Raw genomic sequence first — 22,182 nt, forward strand, 5'->3', positions numbered from 1 at the left:
ATGTGTATTTTGGAACTTCCCCTCTATTTTTTTGTGGTAGATCACATGCAAGTAGCTTATCACTGTAAGGAATATACTGTTACCCAAATATGTTCTGTTACTTTATTCAAAGGAGGAACACGTTTTCATGCCTTAGTGTCAGGTGTCTGCATCAAGCACTCAGTTTGACCAACTGAAGTAAATAAAAATAGCTGAGTGTGATAAAAAGAGTGAGAAAAATTTCTTGTTTGGTTTTGGACATCTCTTCCATGCTGTTGCTTTATTTACATCAGTTTTTAACTATAGTTTGGTTTTAAAATGGACAAGTAAAAAGCCACAAACCCAAGAAACTCTGCAAAACATTTTTAAATTCAGTTTTCTATAATAGTTGGGCATCTAGTACCTAAAAACTTTGCAAAATGCCAAAAATAATTTTTTTTACAACTTTTTTGCCTTGCAGCCAAAGGAGGTCTACAGGAGGTATTCTGCTGGTTTCTGATCATAGATTTTAGTGGCATTTGGAAGGTGAAAGAATCCAGATAATAAAAACTCCAGAGCAAGTTCCTTAAAGTGTCTTATCTGCACACCAATAAGAAAACTGCTCATGGGAGAAGTGGTAGAAATAAAGGCAACACCCTGTTTGTTGTGATGTTAAAAGAGTTCCTAAGAGAAACATTCAATTTGTTGGAGACTGACCAGTGCTCATTAGCATTTTCTAGCACCCTGTCATCTCACTGAGCATTGCCCTACAATTACAATTTATAATTGCAATTTATAAACTAATTTTCATCTAGATGTAGTATCGTCTTTTAACCACATGCCTTATGAAGCTAAGTTTTTAAAGGGACTGAGCATCCCTAGTGGGATCCAGCTAAATTATTCCTAAAATCGGTACTGAAATCTGGGCCCAGTGCTGCAGAGCAAATTGAGACTTCTCACATCTTAGGAAGAGGAAGTACTACAGTTTGTCTCAGGGATTGAAAAAGTCAGGCAAGGTCCTTACCTGCTTTGCAGAGGTTTTTGTAACATCCCTGCAATTGGTGCTCTAGGCTCTCACTGGGTGACAGAGGTGCCAGTCAGAGTGTTCTGGTAGAAGTTCAGCTCCCAAACTCATCTTTGGAATTCCAGAGCTCATAGTTGAACTTGCAATTAGCTGCTGCTTGCAGAGGTTTCAGCTAATTGGATGCTGAGGTCAATGTTGGGGTAATAAGGTATCTCTGAATTCTCATTAGGCCCCAAATAACAAAGGGGAGCAAATGGCATTCAGAAAGAACAGAATAAGAAAGTAAGGAGTAGCTTTGTATAAACAAGTAAACAGAAATCAGAATTGAAGTTAATCCAGGTTGGACCATTAGGTTAAGAAGCAGACCAGTAAAAGAGAAAAATGTAATACCTTAATTAATTTTTTTACCTTCTTGTCTGAGTCAAGACTAGATCCAGGGGCATGAGACAACCATCTAATGTGGAATGGCTTGGCTGTGAGTAACAACAAAGACCGTTTCTGTGTTTCTATGACAGAATTGATGTTCTCATGAGGAGATGCAGTAGAAGATACTCATCTGTCTTCTGAACTTGGCATTAATTTTTTTTCCCTGAAAAACAGGGCATAATATCTATCTTGTGCCTTCAGGTCCAGGCAAAGCAGCCTGTTCATGAAAAATTTTGGACTGAGCCAAGTAATCAAACCTTCCTCGGCTGTATCGTCATGGAATTTGAGGATGGTTCAGCTGATATCAGAGTCCTGGCTGGGAGCACAGAAAACACATCCAAACAGACAATTGCTTTCAGAGATTTTACAGCTATAATTACAAGGTTGATATTTCTGAATTTAAGGCTTGTTTAGGCTGGCTTCTGTTTCAGCTCAATATTTACTTATAGCTGGAAAGTGGAATGGGCATGCAGCCTACACTGATTCCCTGAGTCCTGGGATTGGTATTAAGTAATCTGTTACAAAACAAACTCATCAGAAAAGGAGGGGCAGTCTCCCATTGTCAGATAATGCTTCCTCACTGGGGATTTATCCATCTAGAGCATTAACAAACTCTGGATAATAGTGAATAAAATCTGGCCTGCATGACCTGTGGGGGTGGATTAAATTAAACCTAATGTTGGTGGGTTTTTTTTCAATTTTGAATGCTTAGATTTTTTTATAATTGCCATGTGTATGATTGTTTATAGTGCCCAAGGTATTTTGTATGCAATATAGCCACCATTCCACGTGCCCGCACATCTTAAATCTATCAGATATGTAGCAGTAGATGGTGTAGGCAGCAATATTCAGGAGCAGGAGAAATAGCCAAAAGGAAGGTGGAAAAGGAGGAATGTTTATTTAAATTCTTGCTGTGATGCTATTTAAATGCACTTATGCAGAACAAGCAAAGTGATTTCAGATCAGTTAGGGTGAGTTGGTGTTTTCCTGGAGTTCCTTTTTTAATAGCCTTTGTGTTTGTTTTCCCACATGAATGTAGGCAATGCTGTCTGGACCAAAAAGGAATCTGTGGCACCTGAAAGTTTTCCATCCTTCAGGTGAAGTGATAAATTTATGGGTTTGAACCTGAAGAGTTTAGGAGAGATTAGCAAGCAGGATGCAGCACATGAAAAAAGAGAATGCTAAAATACAGAGTGGCTGAATGGAAAAGCTCTGAGAGTGAATAGCTCAGGGGAGAAAGGTCGTTCCTTGTTGATATCCAAGAACTTCTCTGGTATCTTATTAAGACGTGGAAAGTACTTGTTTGGTTGGTGTTGTGGGTAGTTTGAGAGTATTTGTTTGGTTGGTTTTGGACATCTCTAAGTTGTATGGGTTTGTTTGTTTGTTTTCATTTGGAAATAAATAAGACATCAGAACCATGAAATCTGAAATCAGCTTCACTTGTGTGCAGTTCAGTGCTTCAATTTCACGCAACCCCTACTTGCTGTTTTGAGAGTTTGATGCTTTCACAGCATTTTCGTTGAAGGGAAGCTTCCCTGAGCATAGAGGACATAAAACTTACTCTCAAGGCCTCCTCAGGAAAGTTTAGTGTAGAAACCTTTGGATGAACTGTGGAAAAGAGCAGGCTGGCCAAATACAGTGTACAATATGAGTAGCTTGGTCGTGTAAAGGCAATCTTGCAATTCTGACACACAAAGTTTGATGTCAGGCATGTGAGAAAAGATTATTAAACAAGGAGGGAGGGGGGAGAGAGCCTTGCAGAAAATGCACCCTCCTGCTCCTTTCAAGGAAGCTGTGATCAGAGAGTAATGTGGCCACTGAGCTCTTGCTCTTAGCCGCTGTTCCACACTCCCTTAGCCAGATTGCTCTGTTTTCTCTGGAAGGTCACTGATATTTTCCTTCCTCAGCACTGCACTGATAACACTCCAAGCTCAGAGAATGCTTTTTGTATCTCTGGTGAGCTGCATGTTGAAAGTAAAGTTTTCTACCGGTAGTGGTAATATGCTTATTTTCCCTGGCAACAGAGTACTGGGAAGGGTTTGGTACAGTTGAAACATTCAGATCATCTGCTATAAAAATCACCAGTAGCAGCTAAAATTGCTAGGTAGTGTGGTGACATTTACAGCACCCTCCTGTTACTGTATAATAGTCCAGAGCAGATGGAGCTGGATGTCCTCTCCAGTTTGCTTTCCATCATCTGGAAAGTTGTGCATTTACGCCCCCTCACCCCAAGGCAACATACTTGTATAGAAAGAATGACTGTCACATTTGGGGGTGCTGCTTGCATGCATGGGTGTGTTTGTGCTCCAGACAGTCACTGAACACAACACAGGTGAATCAGAGAGGATTTGTTTAGCTTGTGTTATTCAGATGGTTGTGTTAGGTTAACATCAGGACCTCTCACTATGCCAGGAGAGCTCTGCCACTGTGAGTAGACTGATGTGTTATTGGCAAGGTGCTCTTATAGTAATGTTATTTTTATCTTATAGTCTTCTGTCTTACAAGCAAAGAATGCTGTACCAGTAAAAGTAAATTTATACTGTAAAAGCACTGCCTGGGCTATACCTGTTGATGTTTGGGTAACACAGTGGCCCATAAATATTCCTGTGCTGGTTGACACGGTGACAGTGCAAGTCTGTAATGTGCATCAGGTAGGTGTGAAAAATGTGTATTTTATGATTGGCTTTTCGCAAATATTAAAATGAATATTATATGTGTTATGTAGAAAGTTATGCTGTATTAATTTTCTTGAGTAGTGTGTTAAATATAATTTTAGGTTATAATATAATGTTAAAATAGAAACTGTGCTATGTAAGATACATTTTTAAAAGAAAGGAATGAGGTACTTGCACCAAGATAGCAGAACCACAGGACACAAATCGAGGTACTTGTACCAAGATAGCAGGACCACAGGACACAAATCTTTCAGAGAAAGAGAAGAATTTATTGCTCCATTATCAGAAGAAATTAACTTCTTCCCGCCTCACTCATCCCTGAAGATAACGTCAGGATTAAGAGGAAGAAGTTGATGCTGACCAGACAGAATCCTGTGTTTGAATGGAATTTATGCATCGTGTATGAGATGTATGAATATGCAACAGGCTATTGCTTTAAAGGGGGAATCTTCTGTTAACGTGTGTCCTTTTTCGGGCTTATTTTGCCCAGAAAGAGGTACCCTGGACTCTCCCTAACGCTTTGTTTTTATTGCCTTGTATTGTCCTAAATCCTAATTGTCCAAATTTTTATTACTCTAATTATATTACTATCTTTATAACCATTGTATTACTATTAAACTTCTAAAATTCTAAAACCAAGTGACTGGCGTTTTTCACAGAGTGCAAACAGTTCAGATGCTGTGAGCCAAAAATCATAGGAAAAGGAAGGGAGGGATATAATCACCAGGACAATACTAGAGGAATTCTGGGGGAAATCACGTTCATGGCTGGAGCCTACCTTTTAGTTTGGGTAATTTATGTTTTTTAACCGGAAGGTGGAAGTCTGAGCGGGCTGTGCGTGCTGCATTGGCTCGCTCTTGCCCCTCAGCTCGGCCTGTTGCTCAGGCCTGGATTGCTCTCGGGGCTGCGCCGCGTCCTCCGGGCCGCCAGGGGGCGGGGGCTGCGCCGCGGGGAGCCGAGGTACCGGGCCCGGGGACGACGGGGGCGCGCCCGGCCCCGGCACGTGGCGGCCGCTGCGCCGCCCCCGGCCCGGCTGGGAGCTCCGTGCGCTGCTGCCGTGCCGGGGTGGTGCTGTGCCGGCTTGCTGCGGTGCCTAGGGCCGCTGTGCCGGGTGCTGCCGTGCCGGCTTGCTGCGGTGCCTAGGGCCGCTGTGCCGGAGTGCTGCCGTTCGTAGGTGCTGCTGTGCTGAGGGCCGCAGCTGTGCCGGGGTGCTGCCGTGGTGCTGCCGTGCCCCCACTGTGCCGAGCTCGGTGCGGCGCCCGGCCCGTGGCGCTCGGCCGGCCCCGGGCTGGAGATGGGACGGGGTGGTGCGAGCAGAAATCCCCGTAAAGCCGAGGCCTTGCCAGGTGTGCTTCAGGCCGCGGGGCGGCACACACAGGGGGCTGGCTCGCCCGTCTGTGTAGCTTTCGGGTACCGCCTGCTCCAGGATGGGCACCAGCATCCTCCCCTCCCGTCTGGGGGATGTTTCATGTTACACGCTGCCTCGAGGAGTTCCTTGGTGGGAAGTGTTGTGAACATGGAAATACAATGAATACGTTATTGTTTAAGCAGCTCAAAATATTTTTCATGCCAATCCATAGACAGGAAAATACTTCCTTATCCTACTTATAGAGGATAAACTTGCCGTGGGAAAAAAAAAATTCAACCTGGAAATAAGAAAGCTTCAAACTCACAGGGCATTGCAGTCCCGGGGTGACTTAAGGGAATAAACAAGATAATTTATTTTCAGCTGGCCCTTGATAATTTTCTTAAGTAGATTATATGATAGTGAGTGAACAATAGCCGGGCTTGGACTATGACCCAGGAACTTCCTTCTAGCTCTGTTAATTACTCGTCACTCCATCTTGGACTGGGGCTGTAGTAGTTCTTATGTTTTTTACCTCATGCTGCTTTTTCTTTACCCTAGGACATCCTGTCTCTCAGACTGAATTACCAGCAAAGGATGGAGAACATCCTGGCTAGCTTGTGTGGGACTAGTCCAGAAGATCCACTCCCTGTGTGGGTTCGTGGCAGCGTTGGCCATTGCTTTAACCAGCTGACACTAAGTGTGATTCCTCATGTGATCCTTGCAGTGGTCAGTGCCTGCTTCCTTGGCACTCCGAGGTATGACAACTGACTCCTCTGGCTCTTGATTGCTATGCAGGACTGGAGGTGGGGTGGAAAGGCTGGAAATTTTATCTCCCTATCACGTGCTGAATATGTATTTAGGGAAGGACACAATATTATAATGCTATTATATTTGTCAGCATCCATTTTAATTCAGTGTACAAAAAGGAATGCAGAAAGAATAGAGGGGATTGTGGGCATAAAATCACAGAAAGTAATTAAAAACTTTTTCAGTGAATGAGGACTGGGGAAACTGGGAGTATTCTGGTAGAGAATATAAATCCAAGGTGGCATAGAAGTTGTATATAAGGCAATAAGGAGTTTAGAGAAATGCAGAATTGTTTTTCTGTTTACCCTCATCTGAAATTCCTAAACATGATAACATTCACTGATCCTGAAAGGCTACAAAGAATCCAGTGATAATGAATTATTTTGGTGGGCAATAGATTATAGACCTTACAAGCACAGCATCACTGAAATTCACAGTGATAAGAATAATGTTTCTAGAAAAAATATCTGACAGACAAAGAAATCAGGGATCAGAGATGTGACGCAGGGAATTTCATCATCCAAAATTTGTGTTAAAGAGGTTAAATATACTTTTTCTTGCTGTTAATCCTCAAGGATGGGAGTCTGACTTGACCACAAAATATCATAGTTTGCAAACAAATTTCTGTAAAGAAATGCGTTTCTTTGGTAGCATCTAAATCTCTGGTGTTGACCAAAGAGTGGGCTATATTGACCTGATATAGTTTAGCAATGCTTACAGTCAGAAAAAGTTACAGATCTAGGGAGGTGTATCCAGAAGGTTAAGTAGGAGTGGATGTATAAACATGGGGAAGAGGAGAGGAAGAAAGGACAGTACTGACCGAGAGGTAGTGGAATTCCAACTGTAATTTACTTCACTGCTTTTTCCTCCTCAAGGTCTGGCTCTGGTGTGCCTTGCAGGCCAAGCTGGGGGTGGAGAATCGCTGCCTCCTTCGGACTTGCTGGCTTGTTCCTTGCTGACACCATCCCAGCCACCATTTCCCAGCAGGAGCTGGGCCCTGTGTACCTGGAAGTGCTGGCTAATGGCACCGCTGCCCTGGCATGGCTGGTGCACGGCTTCGCTCTTCTCATGCTCCACAGATCCATTCACGGATTTACCAGGGGCCCTGCAGCCCTGGCTCTCCTCACTCTCTTGCCCCTACCTTCCTCCATCATCACCCTGCTGTGGTACTGCCACAGTGGGACAGCTTGGTCCCCTGCCCACCCCGGTGCCTCCGCCAGGTTCGCCATTCTGTGTCTGCAGCTGGCCTCTATGCTTGCCTACGTGGTCAGCTACCTCTTCCCCACTGCTGCCAGGCAAGACTTCCTCTCCATCAATCGCTCCTGGCAAGAGGACCAGCCCATCTCAGGGCCAGGGATCCCTGTGCCTGACCAGCAGAGAGTGGCAGAGGATGGTGAGAGCTTGCTCTCCCGCTTCTTTTACACCTGGATGAACCCCCTTATGAAGCGCGGCTACCAGCACAAGCTGAACCAGCCACAGGACGTCTATGTGCTTCCTCACCAGCTCCAGGCTGCCCAGGTCTGCGACCGGTTCTACTCTTGCTGGCAGAAGAAGGCAGCTCTTCAGCAAGCAGAGGAGGAAACAGAGTCTCTTACCAGCCCAATCATTGCTGGAGATGATGGGAGCAGTGATGCTCCAGACAGCTCATACCATGCCCAGAAAGCTGTGCGCCTCCTGTCAGTCCTTCACGCTGCCTTCGGGCTTCGTTTCTACACCCTTGGACTTCTCAAGCTGGCTGACAGTCTGCTGGGTTTTTCAGGTCCTCTGCTTCTGAACTTGCTGGTGAACTTCATGGAGTCACGGCAGGAGCCCCTGAGCCATGGGATTCTATATGCCCTTGGGCTCTTTGCTGGCTCCTTTCTAGGCGCTCTCCTGCGGAGCCAGTTCAGGTACGAGATGAACAAGGTGGCACTGATGGTGCGGGCCGCCGTCATCTCTGCCGTCTACCGCAAGGCTCTGCGCGTCAGTGGCACCAGCCTTGCCCGCTTCACTGTGGGGGAAATTGTCAACTTCATGAGCACGGACACCGATAGGTTGGTCAACTTCTGCTACAGCTTCCATGAGTTGTGGAGCCTGCCTGTCCAGCTTGGCGTTACCCTCTACCTCCTGTACGAGCAAGTGGGGATAGCCTTCCTGGGAGGCGTGGCCCTGGCGCTGCTGCTGGTGCCCATCAACAAGATCATAGCTAATCGCATCATGGTGAACAACCAGGAGATGCTGAAGCACAAGGACACACGGGTCAAGGTGGGTGAGGGGCAGGGGTGTCCCTCTGAGTTTGTAATTTTTCCCTGTTTGTCCCAGAATATTGGCTTCTTGCCACTAGTCACGGTCCAAGGCAGATTAATTGAATCACAGCTGTTGAGAAAAATGCCAGGAGGGGCACACACACACTTTGGTCAAAAGTGTTTCAAGGTGATGTAGTTTCACCCAAGATTGTGAACCTTTAATGCTTGTCTTGTCCCCTGGGCTAATTTAGGTTCCCTTGCAAGTTTCTTTTGTCTGTGTAGTAAAGGTCAGACTCCCAATGGCTTCCTCTAGATTTGCATCCATCCTGTTGTTCCAGTGATGCCATCAGTGATGAAGTGGCTTTCAGTCTGGACAAGGGCAGTGATCGTGGATGTAATTTTATATGGCTCAAGGCTCGGCACTCTCAGTCATCTTTTCCACTGCTTTTCTCCTATTTGCAGTGCCATCTCTCCTCTCCACATTTGATTCCCACCTTTTAGCATTGTATCTCTAATTTGAGGGGACAGCAGTTTCACTCATGCTTTGAAGCATGAAACTTAGGTCAACTCCCTGTCAAAACTGTTGGCAGCTTTAAAAATACATATTTTTCCAAAAGTAGGTGCATCTACTAGAGTTGTATCTGATTATGCTGAACTTTGTCCAGCTGTTGTAAGACTGGTTTGCTGAATAAAGTCTCTCTTGTTAGTCTTCTTTAATGTTGAGCAGAGACACAGTCAGTTTGCTCTACATATGCTGACCTGAGAACAGAAATGAGAGGACTGCAGGGACACCAGAGTTCTGGAAATGAGCCAGCTAGGGTCTGGATACAGACCAGCTGTGTCAGGGCAGGACCAGGCCCGAGAGTCAGATGTTATCTCAAGGCACTGTCAAGTCAGCACAAGTGAATAGTATCCAGGCTGGGGCTAGCAATTCCACACATCCTTTCACCTGTGTTATCTTTCACTTGGAAAGTAGTGTAATATTTTGCCATTTCCTTGGTTGTGCACAGCATGGGTGGATAAAGAAGCTGGTGGGATGGATGAGCACAAAGTTTCCAATAGTTGTCACTTAGGTTTATGCTTTTGTTAGCAATAAATGGTTCCTGACTTCTCTAGCTTGACCCTTAGCAGGAGAGAGGCACAGCCCAGGTTGGCTGGGCACTGTTTGCTTGATGTTCTTTTCTGGTTGCCTGCAGCTAATGACAGAGTTCCTGCGTGGCATTCGGGTGATCAAGTTTTACGCCTGGGAGCAGCACTTCAGCGCCAGGATAAAATCCTGCCGGGCTAAAGAGCTGCAGAAGCTGCGGATCATCAGTTACCTGGATGCTTTGTGCGTGTACCTGTGGGCAGCACTCCCTGTTGTTATCTCCATTGCCATCTTTGTCACCTATGTCCTGTTGGGTAACCAGCTCACTGCCACAAAGGTGAGTCGGTGTTAGGGAGAGCTCCAAACTTGTGCAGAACACAGTCTATGCTGGAACTGCAATGCTGAGGCGTCTTCTCTGGGAAATAAACCCAGCCCATGTCTTTCCACAGCTCTTCAGGCTCTTACTGGTGAAGCTGTTTGGAGGATACAGGGGAGGTGCTAGCTCCAGCTCATGGCTGTTTGCTTACCCATGCAGGTGTTCACAGCATTGGCCCTTGTTGGGATGCTTATTCTACCCCTCAACAGCTTCCCATGGGTGCTGAATGGGATCTTGGAGGCCAAAGTTTCCCTGGATCGAATCCAGCAATTCTTTGAACTCATGGACCAGGACCTGGAAGCTTATTATGCCCTAGGTAACGGTTTAGGAATCTGAGATATCAGCAGACACTCAGAGCAGAGAGCTGAGGTGCAAGGCCCAGGGGCAGTGCTGGAGGGCAGCTGGCTGTCACCCTGTGATTCAGGATGTTCAGTTGGGTAGAGGCAGAGTGGATACACTTCTCTTAATTTCTGTGGAAAGCAGGAGACAAGGCTATAACATTCCACTTTACCAACCATAAGCCACTGCTTGTCCCAACAGAGCCATTAATGTCCCAGTAGAACAAGCAGCTCTGTCCTCTGACCAAAGCTCTTCTGACACTGAAGCCATCAACAAACATGGCTTCACGTGGCAGAAAGGCTTGAGTGGCTGCCCCTCTCCTAATCCGTATTAGCTCCCTTTCCTTCTTTCATTGCCTTTGGCCAGCTCCCTGCCATTCTTTTACCTTCAGCAATAATAAAACCAGGTTGTATCATTACAGTGTCTCCCTGACAGCCACATGTGTCTGGTGTGAGCTGGAGACAGAAGGGTTGGAAGAAGGGATGTGTAAGTTTAAGGACAAGTCAGTAGGCAAGAGTCTCATTCTGTGGTTGGGTTAGGGGCATCATGCAGTGCCTCATCCATGGTCTCTGCATTTGGGAACAAAGCTGATGATATTTGTGATGCCAGGTGCCTGTAATTTTCTGGTCTTCTCATAGCAATGCTTTGCTGTTTGGGTTTTCACTTGTAGATAGCCCTTCAGATACTGCTACTGCCGTGGAGATACAATGTGCAGACTTCTCATGGGTGCCAGCTGAGGAGGAGAGCACCAGGCAGCCCTCATCCACAGGCAGTCTGCAACTGCACATTGAGAACCTGTCAGTGAGAAAGGTGAGCAAGGACATGGGAGGTAATAGAGAAAAATACATTCGAGAAAAAATACTGGAAATTAGAAATAATGGAGCAGAGGTGGCATGTTTTCCTCAGTCTAGGAGCTGTGCATCAAAATCTTCTCTAGGTCAAGAGGCACAGGACACTGAAAGGCTGAAAGGCACTAGAGAACATCCATGCCTTACAGACAAGAGATTAACTAGTTCTCTCTGCTTTCTACTATTGCTGCTGGAGACAACTGGACAGGGAACAGAGCAGGGCTCTAGAGTTAACACTCCTTGCAAATCTGTGTCCTGTCATATCAGGAGTCTGACATCTGTACCCAGCTGCACTGCTGAACATGAGATGGTCCTAGCAATCAGCTTCCTTACAACCTATGTGTGGCTCAAGAAATCTGGATGAGCTACCCTGCATTTGCACATCAGTTTGCTTCTTTTCCTTTCCCTTTGCAGGGAATGCTCCTGGGCGTTGTTGGGAAGGTTGGCTCTGGCAAAAGCTCTCTGCTTGCAGCCATCACTGGAGAGCTCATTAAGTAAGTAGCCTAAAGAGTTTTCCCTGCCTGGTCCCTCCTTGTGGGAATTATCCAGTGCTATCCCGACTTGTGGGTAGTTTTGATCTGCCAGCTGCTTTCCTTTGTTGCCCTTTATACCCATTTCTGTTGTGCTTGCAGACAAGGTGGACGAGTGTATGTTTGTGACCTGGAGCAAGGATTTGGTCTGGCCACCCAGGAGCCTTGGATACAGTTTACCACTGTCCGCAAAAACATCCTTTTTGGGCGGGAATATGATGCCAGGCTGTTCGAGGAGGTGCTGGAGGCCTGTGCCCTCTCTGAGGACCTAAATGTGAGTGCCTAGGCTGGAAACCTGCCTGGGCCTTCTTGGCAGGCTTTTGCATCCATCCTGAGCCTCATGGGATCAGTGTTTATTGTTTCAGACTGCTGCTCCAATGTCCCATCACACAGTGTTGCTCTGATTACCAAGCCCACACCGTTCCTAGCGTGCCCATACTTCCTTAAGGTGTGAAGTCACTCTTGTAGCACTTTGGGTGGCTTGTTCTGCTGCTGAGCCAAAAGCTCTTCATGCTGGGGAAAGGAGTTGTTGTTGCAGAGCTGATGACTGTTGGGTTTTTCAGGCAGAACCTATCAGCAGCTGATGTTTTTTTGGGGGGAAGATCAGAAGCAACTTCTTTGGGGTTTTGAGGGGCTAAGTCAGTGCTCCTGACATATATTCTAAATTTGAGGTTTATGACTGTATTAGCCAGTAAACCTGGCTGTACATATGGTATATATAGGAATCCAGCCTTCTCCCAGTTTATAAGCTAATGCCTGATTTTCAGAAATACCAAGCTTAAGCAGCTCGTGTTTATTTTGGCCAGAGCTATGAATACTCTGTAAAGGCATGATTTTTATTTGAGATTTTGTAAAATACACCTATGCTACCAAACTGAGAGGAGACTTATTTCCAGGTACTGAAAATTCGTAGTTTTTACTGCTATGCTGTTTGGAAGGGCCCTGACATAATTTTGATGCAGACCCGGTCCTTGTTCTCACAGAAAATTACTGTGGGCAATTACCATGGACCAGAAGTTGCTCTCAATGGGTAGTTAAGATGTGAGCACCCTATTCTGCAGTGTAAGAGATTTGTGTTGCATAAATAAGCCTTGCCAGTTGTCTGTAGAACCAGTGTATAGATTGTTGCATTGTTTAATTGTTGTTAAGGTGTCAGCCTTAGAAATTACTGCCAGAGACTGGAGAGGGGCCCATGTATCCTGGTTTTGAGTCCCCAGCAGTTTCTTGTTCCTTTCTAAATTATATTCTTGAATATTTCAGATTTTACCATCAGGTGACCAGACAGAGGTGGGTGAAAATGGTGTGACACTCAGTGGGGGACAGAAGGCTCGAATAGCCCTTGCCAGAGCTGTTTACCAGGTAAATAACAAGGGCATTACTGTGTGGCAGATCCTGCCAAGTCAAATATAAAGAGTCTGGAAGCACTCAGCTGTACAGTTCTGGCAGCATGTCTTTAAAGCACATTGTGCTAGCCTAAAGGTGCTGCCACACAGAGACACTTGGACTTTTCTGTACAGCACTGCCTGCTCCAGCAGGGCCAACAGCTGTATCCTTTTTTCTTTTGTCCCTCTCCCAGGAGAAAGAACTTTACCTCCTTGATGATCCCCTGGCTGCTGTTGATGCAGATGTAGCCAAACACATTATGTGGAAATGCATTTTCGGAGTTCTCAAACATAAGACCAGGGTCCTTTGCACTCACAGGACAGAGTTTTTGGAGAAGGCCGATGCCTTGTTGGTGATGGACAATGGCAGGATAGTTAAGACAGGTACACTGTCTGTCTTCTCAGGCATTCACTTGTGCCTGTGTCTTGGAATGGCTTGAGGGGATTAGGATTGAGTAGTGGGGAACCCAGTGATAAAAGAGCACACTGAGAACACTGCGTGTGTGCAAAGATGGAGTGCAGGAGGATGTGCAGATGTACAGATAAAACAGGACAGCCCTAGATGTGGGGAGCTGATAAGGCAGAAAGAGTAGCAGGTTGAATGAAGCGGAGCCTTCAAAGGTACAGTTGCTGGATAACATAGGGAATATTATGAGGGAGCAAAACTGGGTCATTTCAGAGCAAGAGGCAGTGGGAGGGTGGAAAGTTGTCACCTGCTCCTCATGGATGCTGAAGAATTTGCATGTCTCTCTCCGCAGGCACACCAGCTGATATCCTGCCACTTGTTGAAGCCTTCCCCAAGTTCAAGGATACAGACAAGAGGGATAAGGATAAAGGTCTGTTCCTGATGAGCTTAAGGATAGCTGGGGCAGCACAGCTGAACTTCCAGACAGAACCTGTACCTGAAGGCTTTAGAGCAGAACTCCAATCATCTTGTTCTGCTGTGGCAGTGCTGATATGTGGGTGGTGTATACACAGAAGGACAGAAGGCCCACATATCGTTGGGTGTTGGTCTGGAGCAGTATTTGAACCTCTTGTTCCACTTGTAGTCCAGTTTTGGATGAAGAACTGCCAGGGTTGGTGCACCTGTCTTGAAGAGGAGAGAGGAGGGGAAAAAAATGTCCCTCATAGTTTAGACTTGCTCTGTTCGCATTTAGGAGAAGCTGCAGGAAGAATTTAACACTGCACTGACCTTTGCTTTTGCATCTATACCCACAGCCCCTAATGAACAGGGACGGGAAGAGGCCATAAAGACGGAGGCAGAAGAACCAACCCAAAACCATAATCTCATCCACAAGGAGGAAGAGAAGAAAGAAGGGGCAGTGGCTTTTCAGGTGTACAAGGCCTATTGGATGGCAATGGGCAGCTGCTTAGCAATATCAATCCTCTTCTCACTGTTCCTGATGCAAGGTGAGGCAGTGACCCAGCAGCACGGCTCTCTTTAGACACTCCTGTCCTCTTGTTTCATTGCCTGGCTGCATGGTGTCCAGAAGGAAGGATGCCAGGGCTTTAACACTCACCTCTGTAGCAGTGCTGTGTCGCTGCTGCCCTCAAGGCTGTTCACTTGCTCCTGCTCTGCTACTGACAGGGGAAGGACTGTACAGGGCAGTGAGACTATGCAAAAGTTGTCCAGCAGCTTCCCCTGCAGCTTGTCAGCTTCATATTTGCTGATTCAGAAGCAGAATTTCTCTTTACATAGTCTGTCTTTCTCTGTAGCATCCAGAAATATCTCGGATTGGTGGCTGTCATACTGGATCTCCAGCATATCCCAGACAGCAAATACCTCTCTGATGGCCTGCTCAGCTTCCCTGCCTTCCCCAGAGCTGCTTCTCTTCTCCACTGCTGGGCTTGTGTAAGTAAATATGGTCCAGAGGTGCCAGAGGGAGCAGGAGATGTCCTTAAGTGCATTTCGGGTGAAGATCCTGGAGAGCAGGGATGGATAAACTGACCACTTCACTTCAGGGGGTGCGTGTGGCTGCCTTGACAAACAGAATCAAAATCCCTGACCTGATAATGTACCAGGAAGGCTTCTGTCTGGGGCTGATGGAAGACCCCTAGCTGCATAGTAATCAGAGTATTTGATTACATGCCAAAGGGGTGTAACAGGAGTATCAGGCTAAAGTATCCTGATTTCCCCTGGATATGCTCTGGGGTTCTCATGCCCTGTCTGTGAGTTTACTGTTAGGAGGATGTTGGCAGATTCATTATCTTCCTCCTTTTTTCCAGTTCCCCCATTCAAGATCTGGACAAGACCCCAGCCCCTCCCAATGGCTCAGTGGATGTGAATTTCTACCTGATAGTTTATGGGAGCATTGCAGGGGCCAATTCCCTGTTCACCATTATTCGGGCGTTCCTCTTTGCTTATGGTGCTCTCCGGGCTGCCTCTGTCATCCACAACCGCCTGCTCCAAAGGGTTCTAAAGGTAATGGGCGCAAAGTCCAGAGGTGGCTGAGGCTCCTGCAAGCTGCCATTCTTCTCATAGCTGGGAGTATGGGTGTGGGAGATAGATTAAGGTTTCTGTTAGTATTGGCTGGGAGGACTGTATTCCAAAGGGCTGCACCACAGCCAGCACAAGGGGCCAATGAGTGAGGTTCAAAATGTATCCTGTTAATTCCACGGAAGGATGATTTACAGCTCCCACCTGCATCTGTTCACTCATTAGCCTTAGATGTATAGCCAGTCAAGTCAAAGTAGCTTTTGCAGGATGGTGAGTTCAGGTTTAGATGAGATTGGAAGGAGTTATTAAGCAACATCTGGGGCTGATGCTGGCATCTGTCAGTTAACTTTATGTTTTTGGCTTCCTTGGGTCCTCAGGCTAGAATTAGGATTAGGAGATTGGAAGTTCAGGTTAGAGGCTAGATTTGCCTTGCTGCTGTGGGGCCATCCTGGTGTCTGAGTGCCTGCTTTCTCAGTAGCTGTCAGCCATTCGATACAGAAGGAGTGCTTCCTTTTTCCATGCAAACAGTATGTGAGTTGTTTGGCTGCTAGTGGATGCTGGCTTTGGAGGCTGAGGTAAGGAAGTGGGTTGTGGTGGCCACCTCCTTGTGGCCTTATGTGCTCCCCTTGGTGCTGCTCTCCTGCACACTGTTCTGTGGTTGGGTTTCACGGCACCTGACTGGCTCTTACTGTCTGGTTCCCTTACTGCCAGGCCACAGTCACCTTCTTTGACAGCACTCCAACAGGCCGCATCCTGAACCGCTTCTCCTCAGACCTGTACTGTGTGGATGACAGCCTGCCATTCATCCTCAACATCTTCCTAGCCAACATCTATGGGCTCTTGGGCATGCTGGTGATAATGACCTATGGCCTCCCTTGGATTGGTCTGGTCTTGCTCCCTCTGGCTGTAGTCTACTTCTTCGTCCAGCGCTATTACCGATTCACATCGCGGGAGCTGAAGCGCCTGCACAGCATCACCCTGTCTCCCATTTACACACACTTCTCTGAGACCCTCTCGGGACTGAGCACCATCAGAGCCATGCGGGCAACAAAGAGGTGAGCAGGGAGCACAAGCACCCAGAGAGACAGAGCTCAGAGCTTTGGCTTTATAGGCCAAGGGCTTCCTCTTGTGGGGCTGGTTATAGGGTGGCTGGAATTTGAGTGATACAAACCTCTGTTGTGTGCCTGACAGGTTTGAGCTGGAGAATCAGCTGCATCTGGAGCAGAACCAGCGCTGTCTCTTTGCCAGCAAAACAGTGATGGAGTGGCTGGACATCCGCTTGCAGATGATTGGGGTTGCTGTGGTTACTGCTATAGCAGGGATTTCCATCATCCAGCACCAGAAGCAGCTGGGAAATCCAGGTAGGCTGGCAGGGACTGATCTATGTCCTCTCCTAGGCTGTGCCCAAGGGGTTTCTCCTCTCCCAGCCCAGAGCTACACATTTTCCTACACTGGGGTAAGATCCAGAGCTCCTGCTTCCTGGCACTAGCAAGTCACCCACAGTGTAGTGCTTCAGTTCCTGTCTCTGCTGCTGTGTCCCCAGCCTCAAGTGTGACTCCAGACATCAGAGTCCTGGCTCTTCCTTTGGTTTTTCTTTTTGTCTGCCCAGCAAGATGTCAGCTCCTTCCCTGCCACTAACATTCTTGCTTATGCTTTTGTCCTCACAGGACTTGTGGGCCTGGCACTGTCATATGCCCTGTCTGTCACACACCTGCTCTCAGGCCTCATTGACAGTTTCACTCACACAGAGATGATGATGGTGAGTGTGGAGCGGACAGAGGAGTACACCACAGACATCCCCATGGAGCCTCAGGATAAATTGGTCCAGGTAAAAGCTCAAATGTGTTCTCAAGTAGTGGCCCATCTTCTGGCTCTTTGCCCTGCATTTGCCCTGCAGGGAGGTCACAGGGTTCCAGTGAATGGGTGGAGGGCCCTCACCACAGAAACCACCTTGATCACTCATCATTTATGAGTGTATCTCCTGGGGAGGCTGAATCTCTGACAGGAACTGGTGAAGGTGGGAGTGAGGGGAAGGAGTAGGGAAGCAGAATGGGTGCTAGATACAAGCTGTGATGGAAGAACAAGCCTAGGAGTGGGCTGGAGGTGGGACTGGGCTGTGTGTTGGTTCTTCTCAGAAGCCAAGCAACCATCTAAAGGGAAGGGTGGGGCTTGGACTGTGGGGAAGTGATGCTGAAGATGACAATCAATTGTTATCATACTCTTTCTCACCTGTGTATCCCTCTTAGGTTTCTGCTGACTGGCCAAGCAAGGGGCTTGTGGAGTTCCAGCAGGTAGTCCTGGTGTACAGACCAGGCTTGCCTAATGCACTTGATGGTGTGAGCTTCACTGTTTACCCTGGAGAGAAGCTGGGCATTGTGGGTCGCACAGGCTCTGGGAAATCCACCCTTTTCTTGGCCCTTTTCCGTATGGTGGAGATGAAATCAGGCCAGATTCTCCTCGATGGTGTTGACAGCCAGCTGGTGGGCTTGGAGGAGCTGAGGTATGGCTGAGCAGAGTGAAGGGTAGCTGTCAGTGGCTGGATGCCAAACTAAAGAGTGAGGAGCAAAGGACTCACTGTTGTGGCATCCTCTTTTCTGATTGTGGCAGCTTTTTATGAGCCTCTCTGTTGTTTCTCAACAGTTGTGCTAAGGAAACCAGGCTGAATATGTGACCCATGTCTCTGTGCCTCTAAGAATCGTAGCAAACTAAGACACTGTAGCCACATTTCTCTTCACAAAGAAAAGCAAGGCACAATTCTTCCCCAGAACATTCTTATCTCATTTGCTGTGCCTGTGTTTGTGCAAAAGTAGAATACAACATGGAGATTATTTACCCAAAGTCATGGTGTTTTGTTTCCTTGGCCTATCAGAGCCAAGAGAGTGTGTGTGTGTCTGTGTGTGTGTGTGTTGGTACTGTCGGGTGACAGTCATGACATTCAGTATAGTGTGTGCAGTTGTGTGCAAAGTTGAGTGCTTGGCAGATAAATTAACCTTCTAATATCAATAAAGTCAGATACATCATTCTCTCCCCTCGTCGGGGCCATCACAACATTGCTCTAAGACCCCCCATGAAAAAAGAAGTAGCAGACCTTTGCTTTTTTGCACAACCCATCCCATGGGCCCTTGGCTTTTGTTTGCTTGCAGATCCAGGCTGGCCATCATCCCTCAGGATCCATTTTTGTTCAGTGGCTCAATCAGAGAAAACCTGGATCCCCAGGGAAAGCGGACGGATGCTGAGCTCCAGGAGGTGCTGGAGCAGTGCCACCTGTGGGATGCTGTTACTCAGATGGGTGAGCTGGAAACCAGTGAGAAGCAGCTGATGAGTGCTGGTTCTGCAAGAGGAGGGAAGGGCTTAGCTCAGGCAGGGAGCTGAGGTGGATGCAGTAGGGAATGGCTTAGGCAAGGTTAGAACCAGTGTAGGAACAGGTCTGTGGGACCCGGTGGCATTACCTGACATTTGGAGGCAAATGGACTGGCAGGTGATGGATTGGGTGGCAGAAGTTTGCTGGTGAGACCAGGCCTCAGTGGGTGTTAGGGGAGTAGCTGAGACATAAGCCAGGCCTTAGTTCTGAGGGAACTGTGCCAGATGTTGCTCGTGTCTAAGTGTAAAGGCTCCAGTTCCTAAGGCCTGGGCCCGCGCAGAATTGGGATTTTGTGTGCCACTGGGAAAACCTTGGACTGGTGGAGCTGTCTGGGGCCCTGTGTAGGTGATGCAGGTGACTGCTGATCTTGTTCCCTGCAGGTGGACTGGACAGCGAGCTGGGAGAGAGGGGAAGGAGTCTGTCTGTGGGACAGAGGCAGCTGGTGTGTCTGGCCAGAGCCCTCCTGACACAGGCCAAGGTGAGTGCCCTGCCCCCGTCGCAGCAAGGGGGAGGGTGACCTGCTGGTGGCTGCCTGGGGACAGCAGAGGAGTGTGCACAGTTGGAGGTGTAATGGGGACAGATATCCCGTGCTAACTTCTCAGCCTGTCTCTAGCCAGGGAGGGGGGTCTCTGCTGTGGGAGCTGCCTTCACTCCGTGTCCCTGGCAGGTGCTGTGCATCGATGAGGCCACAGCCAGCGTGGATCAGCAGACAGACCAGCTGCTGCAGCAGACCATCCGCCAGCGCTTCGCCGACAAAACTGTTCTGACAATTGCTCACAGGTATGGAAGATACTCTGTGCCTAAATCATCCTGCCACTCTCAGGGAGAGGTGCCTGCACACTCCATGCCTGGGCCTCAAGCTGAGCATGGAGGTCTCTGTGATAAAGTTTTTGATGTGCCAAAGCTTGACCTTGCCTTTTGCCTTTTCTGCTGGGTGCTGGAACAACTGGATGTGAAAAGAGGAAAATGTTGTACCCAGAAGTTGGTGTCAGCAAAAGGCAAAATGCAGCATCATATCACAGATTTCTCTTCCTGGGCACTGCCTGCTGGTAGGGCAGGTGAATTGTTCCTTATGGTTCTGCCACATTAGGGGCGAGGAGTAATGGAGAACTATCCTATGGAAAGGGGCAATGTAGAGACAGGGGAGGAGCAGGTGTCCCTGGCTCAGTAGAGGGCAGTGCAGGACAGCCAGCAGCAGAGGGCTGCAGCCAGCTCCTGGATGGTTCTGTCCTTTGAGGTTTAGTTCCAGCCTGCACCTCATGCCAGCGAGATAGACACTGCCCAGGCAGGACAGGACAGCAGTGATTATTGCCTCCCATCAGAGAGATTAGGAGTAGAATCAGTGCATGGTTGCAGCCAGAGGGAGGAGGGCAGAACATGAATAGTGCAGAGAAGGGATGGATCAGCATTAGGTGGTGTTCTCTGCTCTTACTCTTGCCAAGTGGAGGAGCGTTTGGAGGAGGGTTATGCAATTGTATGGAGGGTGTTTTCAAAGCACAGAGGTTACCACAAAAATAAAAATCAAATGAGCAGGTGGCAGAGGCTGGTGTCCTGCTGCACAGGAGTGGGAGTGATGGATGACAGGCTGGGTGGGCTGGGCCTGGCAAGTGAATCAAGTGGGTCTTGTTAAATACATTGTGTAGGAGGGAGGCAGGAGGGGTGTGAAGGGAATGTGGTTCCTACACTAGGGATGTTAGGCATAAATAGAGTAGAAGTGCAAGGGCACTGTGGGCTGAGGTGTATGTTTGGGTTGGGTGTGGGGAGGCCACCTTTGATGGGGGAGTAATTAAAGAGGAGTAACAGCAGAGGAAGGAGTGGCAGAAGGCAAAGCAGCAAGACTGAGATGAAGATGGCCCCAGCCCCTTTTCCACTGGAGTGAAGAGCAATGGGGGAGAGCAGTAAGGAGAGGTGATGATGGGGTTGATTTGTATGCATGGTTTTCCATGCCATTCAGCTTTGGGTAAAATCCAGGATGGGAGGTGACTCTGTACTTGTCTTTTTCCCCTCCAAGTCATTTCCAGTGCTGCAGTCTGCACTCTCTTGGAGATGAAGGTGTAACCAGAGTCTTGAACTCCATAATGCCTTTTACCTGCTCAAATCCTGTGTAGTGTCTTCCTTGTGATTTGCAGCTTCACAGGGCTGTAGTTTCACACTGAATGGTGCATGGATGTGCAAAAACATTCCTGCTGTCCTGTCTTCCCTATCCAGAGCCAGAGCCTGCTGTTCTGCTGGCAGTCTGGGCAGACCTGGGCACATATGTGTGCAGTGGGTCCTGTGCTTGGCTGTCTGGCAAGTACAAATCCAGTGGTGGTGGTATCATAAGCAAAGATGCTAGACTGCAGGGGAATAACAGCTGATGCACAATTTCTGCTGCCCTTGGGAGGGGGCAGGTGAGGAAACGTTGGGGCAAATAAAGCAACTCACTAACTCCTGCGGGGATGGAGACATTTTGTGCAACCCCAGAATCAGGCATGCCCTGAGCTTCCCCCCACAGAACTTCCCTCTGTGCTCCTGGTGCCCTGCCATGCCCAGCAGCTGGAAGGCATCCCATTGCTCTCCTAAGAGGTGCTGCACTTCAGCAGGGAGCAGAGGCTCTCTGGGGAGCTGCACTGTGGCCTTGAGTGCAGAGGGAGATCCTGCACAGCTCCTGATGCTGGCCATGTCTTGGGCCACCCTTCCCAGCAGAGGAAGCAGTATCCAGAGCTTCTCCTCAGGTCCAACAGCGCGTGTCCTGGCATTTGTTGTCCACAGGCTGAACACCATCCTGGACTCGGACCGCGTGCTGGTGATGCAGGCTGGGAGAGTGGCAGAGCTGGACTCACCGGCCCGCCTCAGCCAGAAAGATGGCTCCTTGTTCCAGCAGCTCCTGCACAGCAGGCAGCAGTGATCTCCCTCCTGGGCTCAGCCCAGGCAGCCCTTCCAGCTGGGTGCCTGGCATTCCTCACACCTCAGACACCAGCCCTGTCCCTGCAGGGCCAGGAGCTGCTGAGGTGAGGGAGCGGCTTATTCCTGCCTGCAGGCAGCAGCTGTGTGTCCTCAGGGACAGGAGCGTGGCACTGTGGCCTTTCCTTTGATAGGGAACATGTGACCTGCTGTTCAGAGTTATGCAAGCCTGGTTGGTGGGATCCTGCTCCCCTCCAAGGCTTCCCTTTGAGATTACAGAGGGATTTTCTACTCACTGAAGAATTAGTAACTCCTAGTTTGGTACTTAGTCTGACATATGCAATGTAAAATAAAGTGGAAATATCCTTGTGAAGCTGTTGATTCAGGTCCTTGGCCCTTTTCCTCACCAGACACTAATTTCCTTATGAGATACAAGAGTGGTCCCCTCTCTACTTGAAGACAGCCCTACCTACCTC

General features: G+C 48.1%; 1 protein-coding gene across 1 annotated transcript; it reads left to right on the plus strand.

Moving 5' to 3' along the window:
* The first annotated feature begins 5,371 nt into the window (after positions 1 to 5,371).
* On the plus strand, positions 5,372 to 21,951 carry ABCC10 (ATP binding cassette subfamily C member 10). The gene is made up of 22 exons (XM_058801162.1): positions 5,372 to 5,429; positions 5,990 to 6,186; positions 7,114 to 8,482; positions 9,660 to 9,887; positions 10,086 to 10,242; positions 10,936 to 11,075; positions 11,528 to 11,607; positions 11,746 to 11,917; positions 12,904 to 13,002; positions 13,220 to 13,409; positions 13,784 to 13,861; positions 14,244 to 14,435; positions 14,742 to 14,877; positions 15,252 to 15,447; positions 16,174 to 16,517; positions 16,654 to 16,823; positions 17,130 to 17,290; positions 17,709 to 17,962; positions 18,606 to 18,751; positions 19,204 to 19,301; positions 19,491 to 19,603; positions 21,575 to 21,951. The coding sequence occupies exons 2-22, from the start codon at positions 6,026 to 6,028 to the stop codon at positions 21,708 to 21,710; spliced, it is 4,620 nt and encodes a 1,539-aa protein (XP_058657145.1). The 5' UTR covers positions 5,372 to 5,429; positions 5,990 to 6,025; the 3' UTR covers positions 21,711 to 21,951.
* Positions 21,952 to 22,182: the final 231 nt, after the last annotated feature.

This window comes from Ammospiza caudacuta, chromosome 3, assembly GCF_027887145.1.
Source record: "Ammospiza caudacuta isolate bAmmCau1 chromosome 3, bAmmCau1.pri, whole genome shotgun sequence".
Classification (NCBI taxonomy): Eukaryota; Metazoa; Chordata; class Aves; order Passeriformes; family Passerellidae; genus Ammospiza; species Ammospiza caudacuta.